This window comes from Cetorhinus maximus, chromosome 9 (genome assembly GCF_964194155.1).
Source record: "Cetorhinus maximus chromosome 9, sCetMax3.hap1.1, whole genome shotgun sequence".
In the NCBI taxonomy this organism is placed as follows: domain Eukaryota; kingdom Metazoa; phylum Chordata; class Chondrichthyes; order Lamniformes; family Cetorhinidae; genus Cetorhinus; species Cetorhinus maximus.
The window spans coordinates 105,979,793-105,997,649 of NC_135887.1; the positions used below are offsets into that span (position 1 = coordinate 105,979,793).

The 17,857-nt window shown below is 45.7% G+C and overlaps 1 protein-coding gene across 2 annotated transcripts in view; it reads left to right on the forward strand.

Annotated features, from left to right (window-relative positions):
* The window catches only part of LOC144684882 (ethanolamine kinase 1), a 479,036-nt gene that overhangs the window by 268,397 nt on the left and 192,782 nt on the right, over positions 1-17,857 (forward strand). For both annotated transcript variants that reach the window (XM_078549246.1, XM_078549247.1), the window contains one exon: positions 2,855-2,938. In XM_078549246.1, coding sequence (XP_078405372.1) covers positions 2,855-2,938 — 84 coding nt within the window. The remainder of the gene's footprint in view (positions 1-2,854; positions 2,939-17,857) is intronic.

Below are 17,857 nucleotides of genomic sequence, written 5' to 3' on the forward strand. Positions count from 1 at the left end.
GATGGGGAGGAGAGAAAGGGACTGTCACATCCCAGTCTCACAACACATGCATTCAAGTTTCTAGACAGGTTGCATTTAAAGTAGCAAGGCCTATCTGTCCAGGGGCTTCATATTTAGCTCAGGTAAACAAAGTGATTGAAACTTAAAGCTGATAATATTGAGCCCCATTAAAAAAAAAGAAAAAAACTTCCATGTAAATGATACCTTTCATACCCTTCACTTCGGAGCCAATGGATTATTTTTGAAATGTAGTTTATTGGTAAACACAGAGGCCAATTTGCACACAGGAAGAAGTGATACTAACAGCAATGAGCTTCCGTAGTATTGGTTGAAAGACAAACATAGTCTTGAACACTGGGGAAATTCCTTGCTCCTCTTCAAAAAGGAAACCAGTGAATCTTTTACATCCACTTCAACAAGCAGATGGGGTCTGGGTTTCACATTTCATCTGAGAGATAGCACCTCGAAAAATGCAGCACTTGCTCAGAACTGTACGGAAGTGTCAACCTTGATTATGTACTTAAATCCTCAAGGAGAGCTGTGAACCTACAACCTTCAAACTCAAGGGAGAATGCTACTAATTCTAATGCATAAATATTCTGGAGCAACTTGAGCCCAAGTTTACAATAAACCCTCCTGCCCTGCCAAGCTCTTGCACCTCAGTGCTGAACTGGAGTCTCTACCCAATACAGTAAGCTGTTAATATGGCTTGCGTATCATCACTGCTTCAAGGAATCTGTCCCGAAGTGATCTGATTAGTTGGTAGCTTTGCCTGTGCATTCCCAGCCTTTGTTTATACGCAATATTTTATCTGAACAGACAGCAATGTAACGAGGAACACTGCTCGTACATTGACTGGAAGATAGGTTACTCATGTATTTAAATTCCCATCATAATCGGCTATTAAGGGATTATGTTTCCCTCTCTGTTTCTTGACCCATAATTTACTTATTGCCCTGTGAATCATGCATGTCAGTTTCTATATATTTCAGTGTATTAACTAAAAGGAACCTGCTGAAGTAAGCTTGCTTGTAGAGACTTTTGGCCATATCTTGGGATTGAATGCAGCTCTTGGAAATGTATTTTCCCTGTTATACTCAGAACAACTTTGCCTACATCCTGCATTATCCTCAGAGATCATTTGGTTTAAAGGGAATTAGTATCTGAAAGTTCCACAACAGTTTTCCCACTTTACACATTATACATTCTTGAGGAAGAGAAGCTGCAAGAGTCCGTAAAGCCACCTGAGATAAGCACAACCCATGCAGCAAGGGATCAACTGAGGTGCACTTTTCAAGACTTGTGTCGGAGAAGCCTGTGTCACAAAAGGAGTTCTGCTCATTGCTGCACACAGATCTGTGACCAAGATCCACAATACACACAGCTCTGACTCGCAGAGAGGGAGACTGAAGATTTTTTAACAATTCATTCAAGGGATGTGGGCTTCGCTGTCTGGGCCAGCATTTATTGCCCATCCCTAGTTGCCCTTGAGAAGGTTGTGGTGAGCTGCCTTCTTGAACTGCTGGTCGTGGGTTTGGAAAGTGCTGTTGAAGGAGCTTTGGTGAATTTCTGCAGTGCATTTTGTAGATGGTACACACTGCTTCTACTGCGCGTCGGTGGTGGAGGGAGTGAATGTTTGTGGATGTGGTGCCAATCAAGCGGGCTGCTTTGTCCTGGACGGTGTCAAGCTTCTTGAGTGTTGTGGGAGTTGCACTCATCCAGGCAAGTGGAGAATATTCTATCACACTCCTGACTTCTGCCTTGTAGATGGCGCCTCATTCCAGGGAACCATGCGGGAGTTTTGCCAAACCAGTCAATCGGCATACATTCCTCTTTAGGGCAAAGTCACCAATGCCCCTTTTGCCCAGGCGACTAAGGTTATACATTTTGACAGTAGTCCCAGACAGATGACTGAGAGGGTGATGCATTAGTAGGTTGCTGGATTCTTTATTTCGAGCTCTCCATCCATTAAATATCTGTGCCCTTTCACCAACCCTTATATGGTCACAGTTAGCTCCATGTGCCTCACAGCCCCCTATCAAATCCTAATCTTGAGGCACACAAAACAGCTAAACACCAAGCAGTCTTCACATCAAATATCCTAATCATTTATTGCACCTATTTACAAAAACATTACTTGTTTATTTCTCAAAGTGCATATCCCTTGCGACCATACAACATTTTCTCTGCCTTTTTTTGACACTACCTTATGTGAGAGCCTAGGATCTGAGAATTAACTGCCTGCTGCAACATATTGAGACCCTTTTCCAAGGCTCCTCGCTGCTGGGACGGACAAGGGACAGGCAGTGTCCTACCAGCATTAGGAACATTAGCTGACCCCAGGATTTCCGATGAAGACAACCTCCTAAATTAACAATAGGTATAAAGCCCATCCTGACTCATTTATGCTGCCAAGTTGGAGGGCACAGGAATTTCAGGGCAGTTTTTCAATCTCATCCAGGACAGTAATTAGGTTGCTGCAGTTAGCACCCCTAAGCTAGAGAGCGGAAGGAAGTCAGTCAAGGTTTTCGCTACTGATTGCTATGGATGGAAAATTTAATGGGGGAAGACATGATCGGGCTCATTGCAATGCTCTCCATAGTTAAAATGCTTGCTGTCAAAGCTCACAAATGAATTATAGCCACTGACTGATGTATCATAAGGCCCCCAGCATTGTGGGACTGTGTGTCAATTCGAGTCAACAAATGGATGAAAAACAGAGAGGAAATCGGAAAAGAAAAGTTATTATATTGAAAAATTTACACATGTTTTTAGGTTTCCAAAATGATGAGGTAAAGTTTTATTGTAATTTACTGATTAAATAATAACTGATCAATGTTCACTGTTTTCTCAGGACTTGTAAAGTTCATTGATTATGAATATACTGGCTACAACTACCAAGCATATGATATTGGAAACCACTTTAACGAATTTGCAGGTGAGATACAGATTACCAATTTGAATACAGTTATCATTTTATACCAGGTTTCACTGAGGCCCTATGAAATGGGTTAAGTGGAACTTTGCATTGATACAGGACAATATCCTAATCGTTCTTATGTATCAATATGATACAACTCATGCACAGTGAAACCAATTTGCTTTTCCTTCTTATACTTGTGGGCTTAGATGACACACACAAGTTAGTTGTCTACATTTGAGAGAGCACATGGCTGGCACTCCACCTCACTACAACTGGATGTTAAGTCTACCTACGGCATTCTGACTGTCACAGAATGCTCCAGGAAAGACCCCAGTCCCCACAGTTGTTTATTTAAAAGGTAAAAATGGACATTATTTCAATGGAGCAGCGAAGAGCTAAAAATAAGCAAGTTGAGAGTAGAAATCCAAACAGGAAGCAAGATAATTGGAAGAGGAAATTTAGCTCCAAGTGTTGTGGAGCATAGTAAAATAGCACTTTTGTTCTAAAATTGTACACGCCTGCAAATAGGTCATTCAGAACTCATGAAATACATTGCATGGGACCATTTCATTTGCTCCAGAAATTGCAACCAGTAAAATAGAAGAGATCCTGTAAAATTCAACTTGTGAACATGTTGTATATTGTTGCCTTGTGATAGTGACCAATGTAACATAATTAGTATTTAACACTAAAACCAGGATTGAAAAAAATTAGCTCACTAGGCATTAGCACTGTAGATTTTACAGATTTTATTTAAAATATTGTTGTTTAATTAACTAGTTGCTTATTTGATTAGTGGAAATCAACTTTTATTATCGCGTACCCTGTCCTATAACAGAGTTTATCACTTAAATAAATTTAATAATCTCTGATGGACAAAATTTATTGTGCCAAGTTTTATGACTGCCTTTATTGGTGCCCATTTATTACTGAATAGTAAAATGTTTGTTGCATTGTAAATTCTGAATCACTACCATCCATGAAATAGAACTACTGGTAAAATGGGTACCACGTTGGGTTGTTTTGTATCCTATATAAAAGGAGACATCAAAGGATCGACCCAGCTTCTTGCGGATGTGTCCAGAGTACAGAGGAAGCCTATCCAGAATCAGTGGGTAATGAAACTTTGCTTGAAGGTACACCTGCTGATTAATCACTACAGACGGAAAGGGTCCTAAGGAAGGCTATGTGATTCTTTCACTTGTACCTGTTGCACCCCTTACACAGCCATTCTTGTCTCCACTTGCTCAATAAATTGGTCCAATATGCTATCTACACCTTTGCTTCTAATATCATGGATGCAATGCATTCGTCTGTTGTCTTCCCTATTATTAAAATGTAAGTTGCATTTTTTTTATTACCGGATTACTTAATTCTCTGGTGGAAACAGCAAGTGGAAACTGAAGATGGAGATGGTCTGTCAACTTTCTGTGCTGGTCAACACACTGTGCAGCATGTTATAAGTCATTTGAGCAGAGAGATTTGGTGGGATGCATATGGTGTCTCCCTGAGAGACAGCTCCATGATATATGCTAATTCCTGCCATACTGGACACTCCATCAGTATGCCTTTGTTTGATGAGCAGACTGCTGGGCAGTAAAGCTCTGCAGTATGGCTCATTATAGCTCTCTTCATCCTACCCCCCAACAAACTGAAATTAGACAAGAAAGACAATTGTATATGGGATTTAAAGTATCTATAGCGTCAGCCAGAATATTTATCAGAGAAATTACACTTGGGTTTTGAAACTCATCATTGTGATTTCCAATGCAAAAGACCCTCAGTTGACCATTCTCTCCACAGTGGCTCAGTTGCGTGATTAATCGTCAGTACACTAATACTTTTCAGTACCCTTGACACATACTCGGGGAGTAATTTCTTCTGAAATGTGGATCAATGAGGTTTTCCACCTATGCTTGTAGGCGATGCAGATGGCTGTCAGGCTCTGAGGAACCATACCAGCACAGGGGTGAAACATAATACGGAGTATGCAAAGTATTAAACCTCTCTGCCTGTCCATTTAAGAGGGAGGCTAAGTTTCAAGCAAATTTTTGAATGTAGTCTAAAGGAAGTTGTATTTCTTTGACTTACCTAGGATATTGTTGCAGGATTGAAAATGGAATGATTTTAGATGGACAGTAGTGGATGACACAGCCATCATTTTTAACATAATAATGAATATGATCTCAAATGAAATTATGCAATGGCTGTCCATTTAACAGCATTGTTTTCCCCTCCACTCTTTCAATGACTTACATGATAATTTATGGAAGGTATTATAATGAATGAAGACAGCATTGTTATGACATACAATTCACTGATGTGGCATCCAGAAGTTTTCTCCTGTAATTAATCATGAATCATTAATCATGCAGTCATTATCTTCTATTTTATTTTTAATTATTATAAGTATGTATGATAGCTGAGCTTTATGAATAGTGACAGTGATTGCTAGAGTTATGAGGTTTTTTTTAAGTGTTATTAACCATTTGGCCTCAACAGTCTACTTGTGTTCAATGAAAAGAAACCAGACTGCATTAGAAAACAGCAATTTAGGATAAAGAGTGCAAAACTGTCACCTCTACAGTCAAATACAATGTGAATTGTTTAGAAAAATATGATAAAGTGAGCCTGTTGATAGCTACATTTATAGACCACATGTGTGGTCTCTAGATTGGTGGTTTATGACCAGCTGGACTCATTCTTGTCAGTTGTGTGAATCAGACAAATCAATGCTCATAATGGGATCATGTTAAGTTTGAAATATTCTCAACCCTGACAGGGCTTGTAATGGAAACTAGTTGTCTTGTCGTAAACAGAAATCATCACTAATTAGTGGGTTACTAAAGGAAAATATATTTCTTCGTTTGGTGCAGATATTGCCATCCATTTTTACTGTTTAAGGATAAAGTGATGTTGCTGTTCATTTTTCCTTTGTTGAGGAACTAAGCTGGAGGTCCCGGAGTCATTTTGCAGGACACTATCCAGGGTGAAAAGAGTAGGAGAGAAACCAAGAAACCGTGGTTAGGTAAAGTCTAACATAGGTTTTCTAAGTATGGAGAAAAATAGGGTGATTGAACAAGATAAATAATTCTGCAGTTGTCAAAAAAAATGGCAAGGAAGAGCACACACACAACATACTTGCTGATTAGGAGCAACAAGCGAGAACATGGCATTGTGTTAAAGAGAATGCTGAATGACAAATAACACAGAATGCAGAGTTTATGCTCCAAGCATTTGAGTGATATTTTTAGTTTAAAATTATACCAATTTTGTGTCCCTTATGTTCCACAGACAGGCAAACACTCCCACAGGATAATAGAGCAGATAAGGTGCAGTGAATGGTGATAGCTCTGATCATTTTGGAAATGACACCCATTGTAGTTCAAGCACTGGAAGCTTTACCAGAACATCATTATTATATTCTAATGGCATTTACTGGTTGACACCATTTCCATTTTTTGTGCTGGAAGTGCACAACTTAGGCTTCCCTATATAAACTGAGTGTTCAGGTTCATTAAACTGTGCCTTTCAATAAAAAAGTATCTAAAAACGTAGTCAGCAACTTTTAGGTGCGATATACAAGAAAATAACTTTACTTCTTTTTTATTGTGTGGTCAACTCTGTTGATGAAATATTTAGGCAGGCTTTTGGTAAACCTATTTGATGGGAATCTATCCTTTGCCATAATGACTGTTGCTTGGAATCCCTGTTTATTTATGCTGTCTGGACAAAGTGAAGGAGGAGGCGGGATGCAAAGCAAACTTGGTTATGTGAAAGGAGGAATGTACTTATCCGGTATTACACTCCAAATCGCACGTATAAACAATGTATGCAGAGGCTGTTGTCTCGTGTTGCAAACTGACCTGGAACCAGACTTTAGGACAAGCGTGGTACTGTCAGTGGCTGTCAAGTTCAGATCAGCCCTGGACTTTATTGCCTCCGGCTCATTTCAGGCCACAACAGGGGATATTTGCAATATCAGTCAATCTGCAGGCCACTGATGTATTAAGCAAGTGACTGAGGCAGTAATTTTTAAAGCAAGCTACTTTATCTCCTTCCCCGTAGACAATTGGCAACAGCAGGAGAGAGTCCTGGATTTTCCAAAGTCCACGATGTCATTGAATGCACAAATGTCATTCTGTGCACTCCTGCCCACAATACAATCATGAATTGCAAAGGCTACACCCTAGCAGTCGGTCTGCCATCAGTCTTTTGTGGAAATGTTTTAGGAATTTGAAGGGGAAAAATATTATGGGCCTCTGGAGAGAGAGCAGAGGAGTGGGATCAATTGGATAACTCTGAAAGAGCAGGCACTGGCATGATGGGCTGAATGGTCTCCTTCTGTATTGCATCCTTCCATGATTCTATGAAAGGACTGAGGCTGATGGATCCTCTTCTTCACAACTTCTCTTCCTCTTGTTATACCATCATTTTCCTGCAGAAGGAGTGGAAAGAATTGAACACTAGGGCCTAGGACATTGTCCTGAGGAACTCCTGCAGCAAATTGTATAATGTGGGAAAATGTGAATTCGTCCACTTTGGCAGGAAGGATAGAAAAGCAGCATATTATTTAAATGGAGGGAGATTGCAGAACTCTGCAGTATAGAGGGATCTGGGTGTCCTGGTACATAAATCACAAAAAATCAATATGCAGGTACAGTAAGTGATTAGGAAGGCAAATGGAATGTGTTGTTTATTGCAAGGGGAACGGAGTATAAAAGTAGGAAAGTTTTGCTACAGTTGTACAGGGCATTAGTGTGACCATATATTTTGAACTCCTTTGTAAGGGTGCCCCCTTTTTCTCCCACAGAGACCCCCCCCTACACTCAAGTTTGTGACACCAGATTCACAAGTGTATGCCTTGAACAGAATGACCAGCGAGACAACTTTCTTCTGATAATTCACAATTGCTTTATTGAATTACCCACAGCCCTCAGAGAAGGGCTGCATCCAGCAATCACAAAATACAGTTACAATTACAGTTACCCGGAACCCTGTCCCATCAGAGGCTAAACCTCCACCTTGTTCCTAACTTAATACTTAAATTTTTATCTCCTAACTTAATACTTATAATCACCCCTGGGTTGCTCTTCCAATGGTGTTGTAGTTTCCTCGGTGGAGTTGACCAGACTCTAGCGACTTCCTCGAATGCCTGCAGAAAACAGCCGTGTCCTACGGTTTCTGTCCCCAGTTAGACCATTTCTGCTGCTGGCCTGGCCAACTCATTCCAATGTCCAGTAGTTTATTCTACTCATAGTCCAGATAAATATGATCAGCTCATGCTGATTGAAACAATAGTCATTCCATGGAAAATATATCCCAGATGAATATGATCAGCTCTCACATCGTTTAAACAATTCTCCTACAGTCTTGAGGCAATACAGTGCCAGCACCTGGCTCTGGAGTCGATGAAGGTTTGAATATCACAGAATCACAGAATCACACAGTGCAGAAGAGGCCCTTTGGCCCATCGAGTCTGCACCGACACGTGAGAAACACCTGACCTACCTACCTAATCCCATTTACCAGCACTTGGCCAATAGCCTTGAATGTTATGACGTGCCAAGTGCTCATCCAGGTACTTTTTAAAGGATGTGAGGCAACCTGCCTCCACCAACCTCCCAGGCAGTGCATTCCAGATCGTCACCACCCTCTGGGTAAAAAAGTTTTTCCTCACATCACCCCTAAACCTCCTGCCCCTCACCTTGAACTTATGCCCCCTTGTGACTGACCCATCAATTAAGGGGAACAGCTGCTCCCTATCCACCTTGTCCATGTCCCTCATAATCTTGTATACCTCGATCAGGTCACCCCTCAGTCTTCTCTGCTCCAACGAAAACAACCCAAGTCTATCCAACGTCTCTTCATAACTTAAATGTTTAATCCCAGGCAACATCCTGGTGAATCTCCTCTGCACCCCCTCCAGTGCAATCATATCCTTCCTATAATGTGGCGACCAGAACTGCACACAGTACTCCAGCTGTGGCCTCACTAAGGTTCTATACAGCTCCATCATGACCTCCCTACTTTTGTAATCTATGCCTTGGTTGATAAAGGCAAGTGTCCCATATGCCTTTTTCACCAACCCACTAACATGCCCCTCCACCTTCAGAGATCTATATATAATATAAATGGCATATTCCTCGTGTCATTGTATCAGGTAATCTTAACCGTGTTAGTCAATGGCAGGTAATGGCATTTCCCTGAAACCATTGTTCCATGATAGCAATCTGTCAATGTCCAAACCCTTTTGATAAGCCGCTTTTACTAAATGTCCTAATTAACCCCTAGCTGTCCAGCCCTGTGCTGTTGGCTGCAGCTTGGTTTCTGAATTGTGTGGTAATAAACATGAGGTCAAAACATGTCCATGGGTTTGGGTTTTATACTCCATAAATTTCCCAGTTGGAGGGGATTACCACCCTATACCTTATTTAAGAAAGGACATAATTGTATTAGACGCAGTGCAGAGGAGCTTCACTCAACTGGGATATCCTGGGATGAAGGGGTTGTCTTATGAGGAAAGCTTGAACAGGTTGGATGTGTATCCATTGAAGTTTAGAAGAATGAGAGGTGATTTCATTGAAATGCATAGATCCTGAGCAAGCTGACAGGGTGGATGCCGAATGGATGTTTTCCCTTATGGGAGAGCCTGGAACTAGGAGACACAATTTAAAAACAAAAGGGCTCCCATTTAACATGGAGATGAGGAGAATTTTGTTTTCTCTGGGGTCGTTAATTCTTCTCCCCAGAGCGTGGTGGAGGCAGGGTCAATGAATATTTTTACGGCTGAGTTAGATAGATTTCTGACTGACAAGGGAGTCAAAGGCTTTAGGGGGTAGACAGGAAAGTAGAGGCCACAGTCAGATCAGTCATAATCTTATCTGATGGCAGAGCTGGCTGGAGAGGCTGAATTTAGTCCTGCTCCTAATTCGCATGTTTGTAAATTCCTGGGACTGAGATGGCCTGATATGATTGGCCTCTAGCAACAACTGTTCATGTCATGGATACTTAATACCTTGCAGTAATATAAGGTTAGGGTGGGATCCCTTAACTTAACCCACTGGTGGGGTCATTAAACTTTTGGCAATATTGAAGCCAGATCTGCTAAACAATGCTGTTGGCATTAACAAATTCTGTCCTGAACCACTCATCTTGCCACCCAATTACTGTCTGCTCATGAATAAAAGCTCCATGCACACTCGCTCAGGTAATCTTATCACCGCTTCATCAAAATGTTGTGATATTTTGCTGCTCGCTCTGATAGTTGCCATTACTGAAATTTGAAGATTCTCTTATATTCCCCTTTGCCCACAAAAGCACCAATGATTTGTGGCTTTGTTGCTTTGGAAAGTGAGGTGATGGTGGGACACTTTACTTTGTATGATTGCTATCACAAGATGGGATGGGAAATTTTACTGGATATGATTCCTATTGCAGTTGGCCTCAAATTAATAGGCCACAAAACATGCGAACTGCCTCAAAAGAAGTGAGTCATGAGAAGAAGCAGATCAAAATTCTTTTTATTCATTCATGGGATGTGGGCATCGCTGGCTAGGCTAGCATTTATTACCCATCCATAATTGCCTTGAGAAGGTGGTGGTGAATTGCCTTCTTGAACCGCTGCAGTCATGCGGTGTAAGTACACCCACAGCGCTGTTAGGGAGAGAGTTCCAGGATTTTGACCCAGTGACAGTGAAGGAACAGCAATGTGTTTCTAAGTCAGGCTGGTGAGTGGCTTGTAGGGGAACTTTCAGGTGGTGGTGTTCCCAAATGCCTGCTACCCTTGCCCTTCTAGATGGTAGCAGTTGTGGGTAAGATATCCTTTAGAAGAGGTAAGGCACCCTTTGGGATTGTTAAAATTAGACATGATTGTGAGTAAAATTCCCCCCCCACTCATCCTCTTGGCCATTTATATCCCTTATGCCAACTTAGTGTCAACTCACGCCAATCCATGTCCACAGCCACCACCCTTTGCCTTTAGCCCTTCCATGCCAATTCACCTAGTATTCACCATGGGTAAACAAAAGGAGCCATGCTGACATAAAATAAAGTTATGAGCAGAATTTTCCGGCTGATGTGTGGGTGGCGGAGCCCGCATGTCAGCGCTTAAAATGTCGGGCGAGCGTCCCAACGTCAGCGCGCGGCATCGCGATATTTCGGTCAGCGGGTGCGCTCAGCAGTGGGACGCGCGCCCGCCATTAATGAAAGGCCTCGTTAAGGCCCCTAACTTGCCAATTGTCCAGGATTTTGAGGGGCCCATGTGACCTTCGGGTCGGCGGGTAGGAGATTTTTTAATAAAAGTCATGCACTGGTGGGATATGTGGACTTCGAGGAGTTGTTCATGTTTTCCATGAAGTTTTAATTGCAGAAAGTGTTTTAAAGTTGCCTGTGTGATTGTTAGCAGTTCACATCGATTTCCAAGGGCTTTTTGTGTACTTTGAAACCAGTCTGCAGACAGTAATCTTTCTCGGGCCTGCAGCTTTACGGAAGCCTTCATTTCACCTAGGGATATGGGTTCTGACCCCTCCACTGGAGGCAGCTCCTCTGAGGAGGAAGGGAGGGATAGAATAAGGAGGAGGCCAGGACTGGACAATCAGCCTCCAGGGGAGCCACCTTTGGGATGCCAGGTGCAGGCACAAGGGGCACAGGGCCAAGAGGTTGGCCAAAGTGCAAGGGGCCTCAGAAGACGCCACTATCCTCCTGCCAGGGTATACAAGCGGCAAAGCAGCTACCTCAATATGACTGAGGTGCAGTGCCGAAGGAGGCTCCGACTCTCAAAGGAGACAGTCAACTATATCTGTCAGATGATTGGCCCTGAGATCTTCCCTAATTGTGTGAATGGACACCCCATGCCAGCGACTCTGAAGCTCACAGTTGCCCTCCACTTCTATGCCTCTGGCTCCTTCCAGGGCTCGGTGGGTGATCTTTGCGGTGTCTCACAATCAGCTGTCCACACTTGTGTCAAGCAGGTTACAGACGCTCTGTTCAGACGGGTATTGACCTTCATCCACTTCCGCTGTGACCAGGCAAGTCAGGCACAGCGAGCCAGAGGCTTCGCGGCCATTGCTGGCTTCCCCCGCATCCAGGGTGCAATCGACTGCACACATGTGGCCATCAAGGCGCCAGTAGGTGAGCCCGGTGCCTTCATCAACAGGAAGGGCTTCCACTCCATAAACGTGCAGATAGTGTGTGATCACAGGATGCTGATTCTACAAGTCTGTGCAAGGTACCCAGGCAGCTCCCACGACATCTACATCCTCAGACACTCCCAGGTGCCGGGGCTCTTCAGTGCTCCAGCTCGACTGGATGGTTAGCTGCTGGGTGACAAGGGCTATCCCCTCAGAAGGTGGCTCATGATGCCTTTCCGCCATCCAAGAACAGAAGCTGAGCAGCGGCACAATAGGAGCTACGGCACCACAAGGGCTGTGGTGGAGAGAGCCATCGGTCTTCTCAAGGTGTGTTTCCGTAGCCTGGACCACTCAGGGGGCGCACTCCAGTACCCCCCAGATTGCGTCTCTCTGATCGTGGTAGCATGCTGCGCCCTGCACAATCCTGCGCTGGAAAGGGGGGATGCAGTTGACGATGAAGACCTTGACGCCCTGGATGAGGCTGCACATGATGAATCCAGCAGTGCCTCAGAGGATGAGGAAGCACAGGGCGGTGATGAGGGGCAGCACGCCGACCCGCTACTACACCAAGGAGGCAGGGACACCCGGGACACTTTAATGCAATGAACCTTCAGCTAGCTCCACACACATGGATCAGCAGGAGCAGCATTGCCTGGCGCTTCCACACGTGGCACTTAGGCGCGACATCTTCCACTTTATCAGCTGCAACTAAGGGCTTAGTACAGAAACATCAGTGTCCACTCAAACACTCATGATATGTCTGTGAAAAAGAAAAATGCACCACAAAGGAAACATTCTCAGCCATGGTCAGAAAAGTGAACTTTATTATGTTCAAAAAAATTACACAGACTTCTCCATTCCAATAAGAACAATTTGGGTCCCTATTCTAAGGCCAACACAAAATCACCAGTGACATACCCGTTGAGTGCCTAACGTGCCTTATGCTAACATTTGCAGGTGCTACATCTAGGTGCCGCCTAGATCGCTCGGAGTGGCTTGTGAGACAGCCTGCTGACTCTGCTGTCCTGTTGGCCGCGATGACCTTGGCGGGTGTCCTCTGGCCCGTGGAGCCTGTGATGGCCCCGCCTGGGAGGGTGTGGCCAGTTCCTGAACTGGCACCTCCCCAGTTGTCTCAGCCTCAATGGAAGCAACGCTGACTGGCAGAGGGGCGGAGGAGCTGCTGCCCTCATCTGGAACGCCCTGAGAGGAGCTCGCAGCGACGACAGGCAGCTGCTGCACCGACGTGAGGTCCCTTTCGACCTCCCTGCTCACCGCAGATGCATGGGCACCGAGCGGCGACACTTGGTGCCCATAACATCTCCCACATTGGGAATGACCACCCGTGGCCAGTACCGCTGTGAGGGCTTGCAGGTCAGAGCATAACCCAATCAGAAGAATTTCCATCCAATTGAACCCCTTCTTCATGAGAGTCGCTATGAGAGTGGAGGAAGCCTGAAGCTCTACCCTGAGGTTCATGCGTTCACGTGTACTCTGCCTGGACTCCTCCATCACAGAGACCAACTGAAGCACACCTCATGCAATCCTGCCAGATGCAAACACACTTCCTGCCGCTTGTCCTGCAGCTGCTGCATTGGTGGCAACTCCAGAGGCACGTCATCAGTGCCAGACTCAGCATGTGCCTCGTCCCCTGCAGCCCTCTGGCTGCTGGTGCCATCGGCACTCTCTGTCCCTACCATCTCCTCCAGCGATTGTGAAGTGCCCTCTCCACTGTGACCCGGGACACTAGCCGATGGTAAAGTCCCCACTGAGGTGTGTGTGTCTGCGCTGGTGCCTGGCTGGCGGAAATGATGTGCCGCAAGTTGCATATGTTGGGCCTTAGGTGTGGAGGTGGGGCTGCGGTGTCTCTGGGCGCGACGATCTGGTGGTGATGCTGAAATTAACAACAAGGACAGTGCATCAGTTAGCATTCATTCACTTCAACCTTTCATCCCGTTCCCCCACCCCCAGCCTCATAAGTCGCTCACCCTTCAAGACCCTAAGGAGACAAACATTGGTGGGGTGGAAAAGAGTCAAGAGGAGCCCCAACCATTAAACGCACATGCAGACAAGCTGGTCAGATGGCCTCAGGAATGCCACATGGCATGTTATGAACCATTGGAGTGGGGAGAGTGCAGAGGTACCTGACCTGGATGCATTGTGGCCTGGATAGTTGTGGGGCTGAGGAAACATCACAAACAGTAACGACATTTGCTGTGGATCACAGGAGATTGAGAGGTCACATTATTGACCTTCATTCCGTTAGGAGGGGCATAGAACAGGTAGGCAGAAGGCAACATTTCCCCTTGGCGCAGGGATGAGTTACATGATGGCATTTATCTAAGTTGAGTGCCATGAGGTTCACAGCTGAAGTGCTGAGGACCTTTTGGACAAAGTAATGTGGGGCACACAGGCTGAAAGGGTGCTGGAGGTCCCAAACCCCCTAAGATGCAAAAAGTCTTTGGTTGTGCAGCAGTGATGCCATGGCATGTTAGGCCATGCGGATAGTGGTCACAAATGGGATAAGGTGACTTAGGAAGGTGGTGGAGACACGAATCCTCAAGGGGAAGAGGGACCTTTGTATATGACCCACATGTCAGAGTGTCTCAGTCTGTGAATGAGCAGTGTTGCAGCATTAACGATTGCAGCAACCATGAGTTGGTGGGGAGACAGAGTAGTTGGGACTGTGGACCTCAAATATCTGGCCGCTGGACCACAGCTTCGCCGCCACCAGCCACCCTGGCCTCCTGCCTCCTCCCCAGCTCCATGGCCTGCTCTTCAAATGTTGTGAGGCGCTGGAGCAGGGCATGCCCACCTCTCGAAGATTGTGTTGACTTTTTGCCTGCAGAACAGAGAAGAGGATTTATTGGGGCTGATCGCTCATGTAGTCTGCACACGCACTCCGCACCCCAACCACAGTGTCCATCTGAGGTCTCCAGCGGCTCCTGTCCACGCTACTGGTGATCAGTCCCCAGAAGATAGTACGGCTGGTCCCAACCCCCTCCCCCAACGGCCACCTTGGACACATTCGGCATCCATCACTTCGAATAGCACACGGTTCTTGGCGCCCATGGCAAGGAGGCACAACTAGGTGCGGCGCCGATGCCAGCAGTTGGCACTTGGCCACAACACATTGAGGCACCCCTTGCACCATCTCATCACCATCAATATGACATGTGTTGGAGTTCTGAGTATGTGCCTAGTAGCCTCCCCTGCAGGTTGCCCCCAGACTACTCAAATGCCACAAAGACCAACATATGCTGTGGGGAGAACCCATCTTCTCCTCAACCATTAAGGCTGATGTAAGCATGGTCAGTACCCGTTTGCCCACCTATCGTGCGCCAAATGCCCAATGCAGTAATGACAGCAAGACGTGGTGGGGGTGTTCAAAGGCTAAGGCTTCCTTCTGGGTCAAATGGCCAAGGCCGACATGGTACTCACCTGTCCAGAGCGCAGCAAATCATTGAATCTTTTGCGGCATTGGGTGCTAGTGCACCGCACATCATCATGGGCGCTCACAGCGTCACCAACCTCCTCCCACGCCTAGCCGGTGACATGGGGGGTCCTCCTCCTCCCATCCTCCGGATACAACAAGTGCCGACGGCTGGAAACCTCTTGGGGGAGGACAGCAAGGCATGCATCGGAGAATCAAGGGGCACAGTGGCCCCCCACTGACCTCTCCTGCAGCCTGCCCCCCTCCTCCTGCTCATACTCTTCTGCATACACACCTCCCTCCCTCTCTCCCCGAGTGCCCATGGTGCACTGCCTCAAGCAGGCTGCCTGGCCACTCTTTAACCAGGCTGCCAGCTCCCCATTGGAACCGGCAGTCTGAGGCCGGCCGCCCCCGCGACTATTTTCCCGTTCTCCACAGGAGTCGCTTACCCGCTTTAATTGCCCGCTTTTCTGCGGGTGGGCCTTAATTGGCCCGCCCGCAGAAAATAGCAGTGTGGCCCGTTTTTGCAGCAGCAATCGGCTGCCCACCCGCCGCCAAGTTGGTTGGACCCGCCCACCCACCAAGCGGAAAATTCTGCCCTATGTGCCTGTTGATGACATCACTATTTTAAACAAAAAAACACTCTCTGATTAAAGAAAATAAATACACGGAATTTCCTTCAACTAATTTCTTGTGAAGACAGTTATTTCTATTATATAACCATTTGGAGTTGTCAATCAAACTGCTCACTTAAAGGCATCCCACTTTGATATTGTTAGTTTGTAAAATCAGTCATCATAGCACAAATCCTGTAATGAAAACCCTGAGGCTTATGTCAACAGACAGAAAGAAATGTTAAGCATTGATTTTTTTTTAAAAAATGTAAAGCCCAACAGTTAAATCCCTTGACAGCTTTGGAAATTCTAATGAGTTCTGACAGTTTTTGACAGCTTTGACTGTTCTTTGACAGTTGCAATGAGTTTATGGAATTTTGCGCACATGTCTACTTTTAAAAATCCCAAAGTGTGCCTTACCTCTACCAAAAGGTGCCCCTGGACCATCTGTAAAGGGGACCTTCCCTCTCCAAAGGGCACCCTGGCTATCCAAACAAATCCACCAAGTTCAGACCAGCTCTTACCTGGTCTCATCTGCACACATCCGGGTTCACACTCCTGCCCTACAAAACTCTGACTGCAGTGGAGGCAGCTGAAGATTTAAATGGCCAGCTGCCTCCATAAACCGCGCTTGTGCAAATCCAGTCCCGCCACTGCAAAGATAGGATTTTTATAAAAATTCATTCATGGGATGTGGGCTTCGCTGGCTGGGCCAGCATTTATTGCCAATCCCTAGTCACCCTTGAGAAGGTGGTGGCGAGCTGCCTTCTTGAAGCACTGCAGTCCATGTGGTGTAGGTACACCCACAGTGCTGTTAGGGAGGGAGTTCCAGGATTTTGACCCAGCAACAGTGAAGGGACAGCGACATATTTCCAAGTCAGGATAGTGAGTGGCTTGGAACGGAACTTGCAGGTGGTGGTGTTCCCATCTATCTGCTGTGCTTTTCCTTCTAGATGGTAGTGGTCATGGGTTTGGAAGGTGCTGTTTAAGGAGCCTTGGTGAATTCCTGCAGTACATCTTGTAGATGGTGCACACCGCTGCTACTGTGCGTCGGTGGTGGAGAGAGTGAAGGTTTGTGGGTGTGACGCCAATCAAGTGGGCTGCTTTGTTCCGGACAGTGTCAAGCTTCTCGAGTGTTGTGGGAGCTGCACTCATCCAGGCAGGTGGAGAATATTCCATCACACTCCTGACTTGTGCCTTGTAGATGGTGGACAGGCTTTGGGAATCAGGAGATGAGTTACTCGTCGCAGGATTCCTAGCCTCTGACCTGCTCTTGTAGCCACAGTGTTTATATGGCTAGTCCAGTTCAGTTTCTGTTTAATAGTAACCCCCAGAATGTTGATAGTGGGGGATTCTGTGATGGTAATGCCGTTGAAAGTCAAGAGGCGATGGTTAGATTCTCTCTTGTTGGAGATGGTCATTGCCTGGCACTTGTGTGGCGCGAATGTTACTTGCCATTTGTCAGCCCAAGCCTGGATAGTGTCCAGATCTTGCTGCATTTGGACATGGACTGCTTCAATATCTGAGGAGTGGCAAATGGTGCTGAACATTGTGCAATCATTAGCGAACATCCCCAGTTCTGACCTTTTGATGGAAGGAAGGCCATTGATGAAGCAGCTAAAGATGTTTGGGCCCAGGACATTACCCTAAGGAGCTCCTGTGGTGATGTCCTGGAGCTGAGATGACTGACCTCCAGCGACCACAACCATCTTCCTTTGTGCTAGATATGACTCCAACCAGTGATGGGATTTCCCCCTGA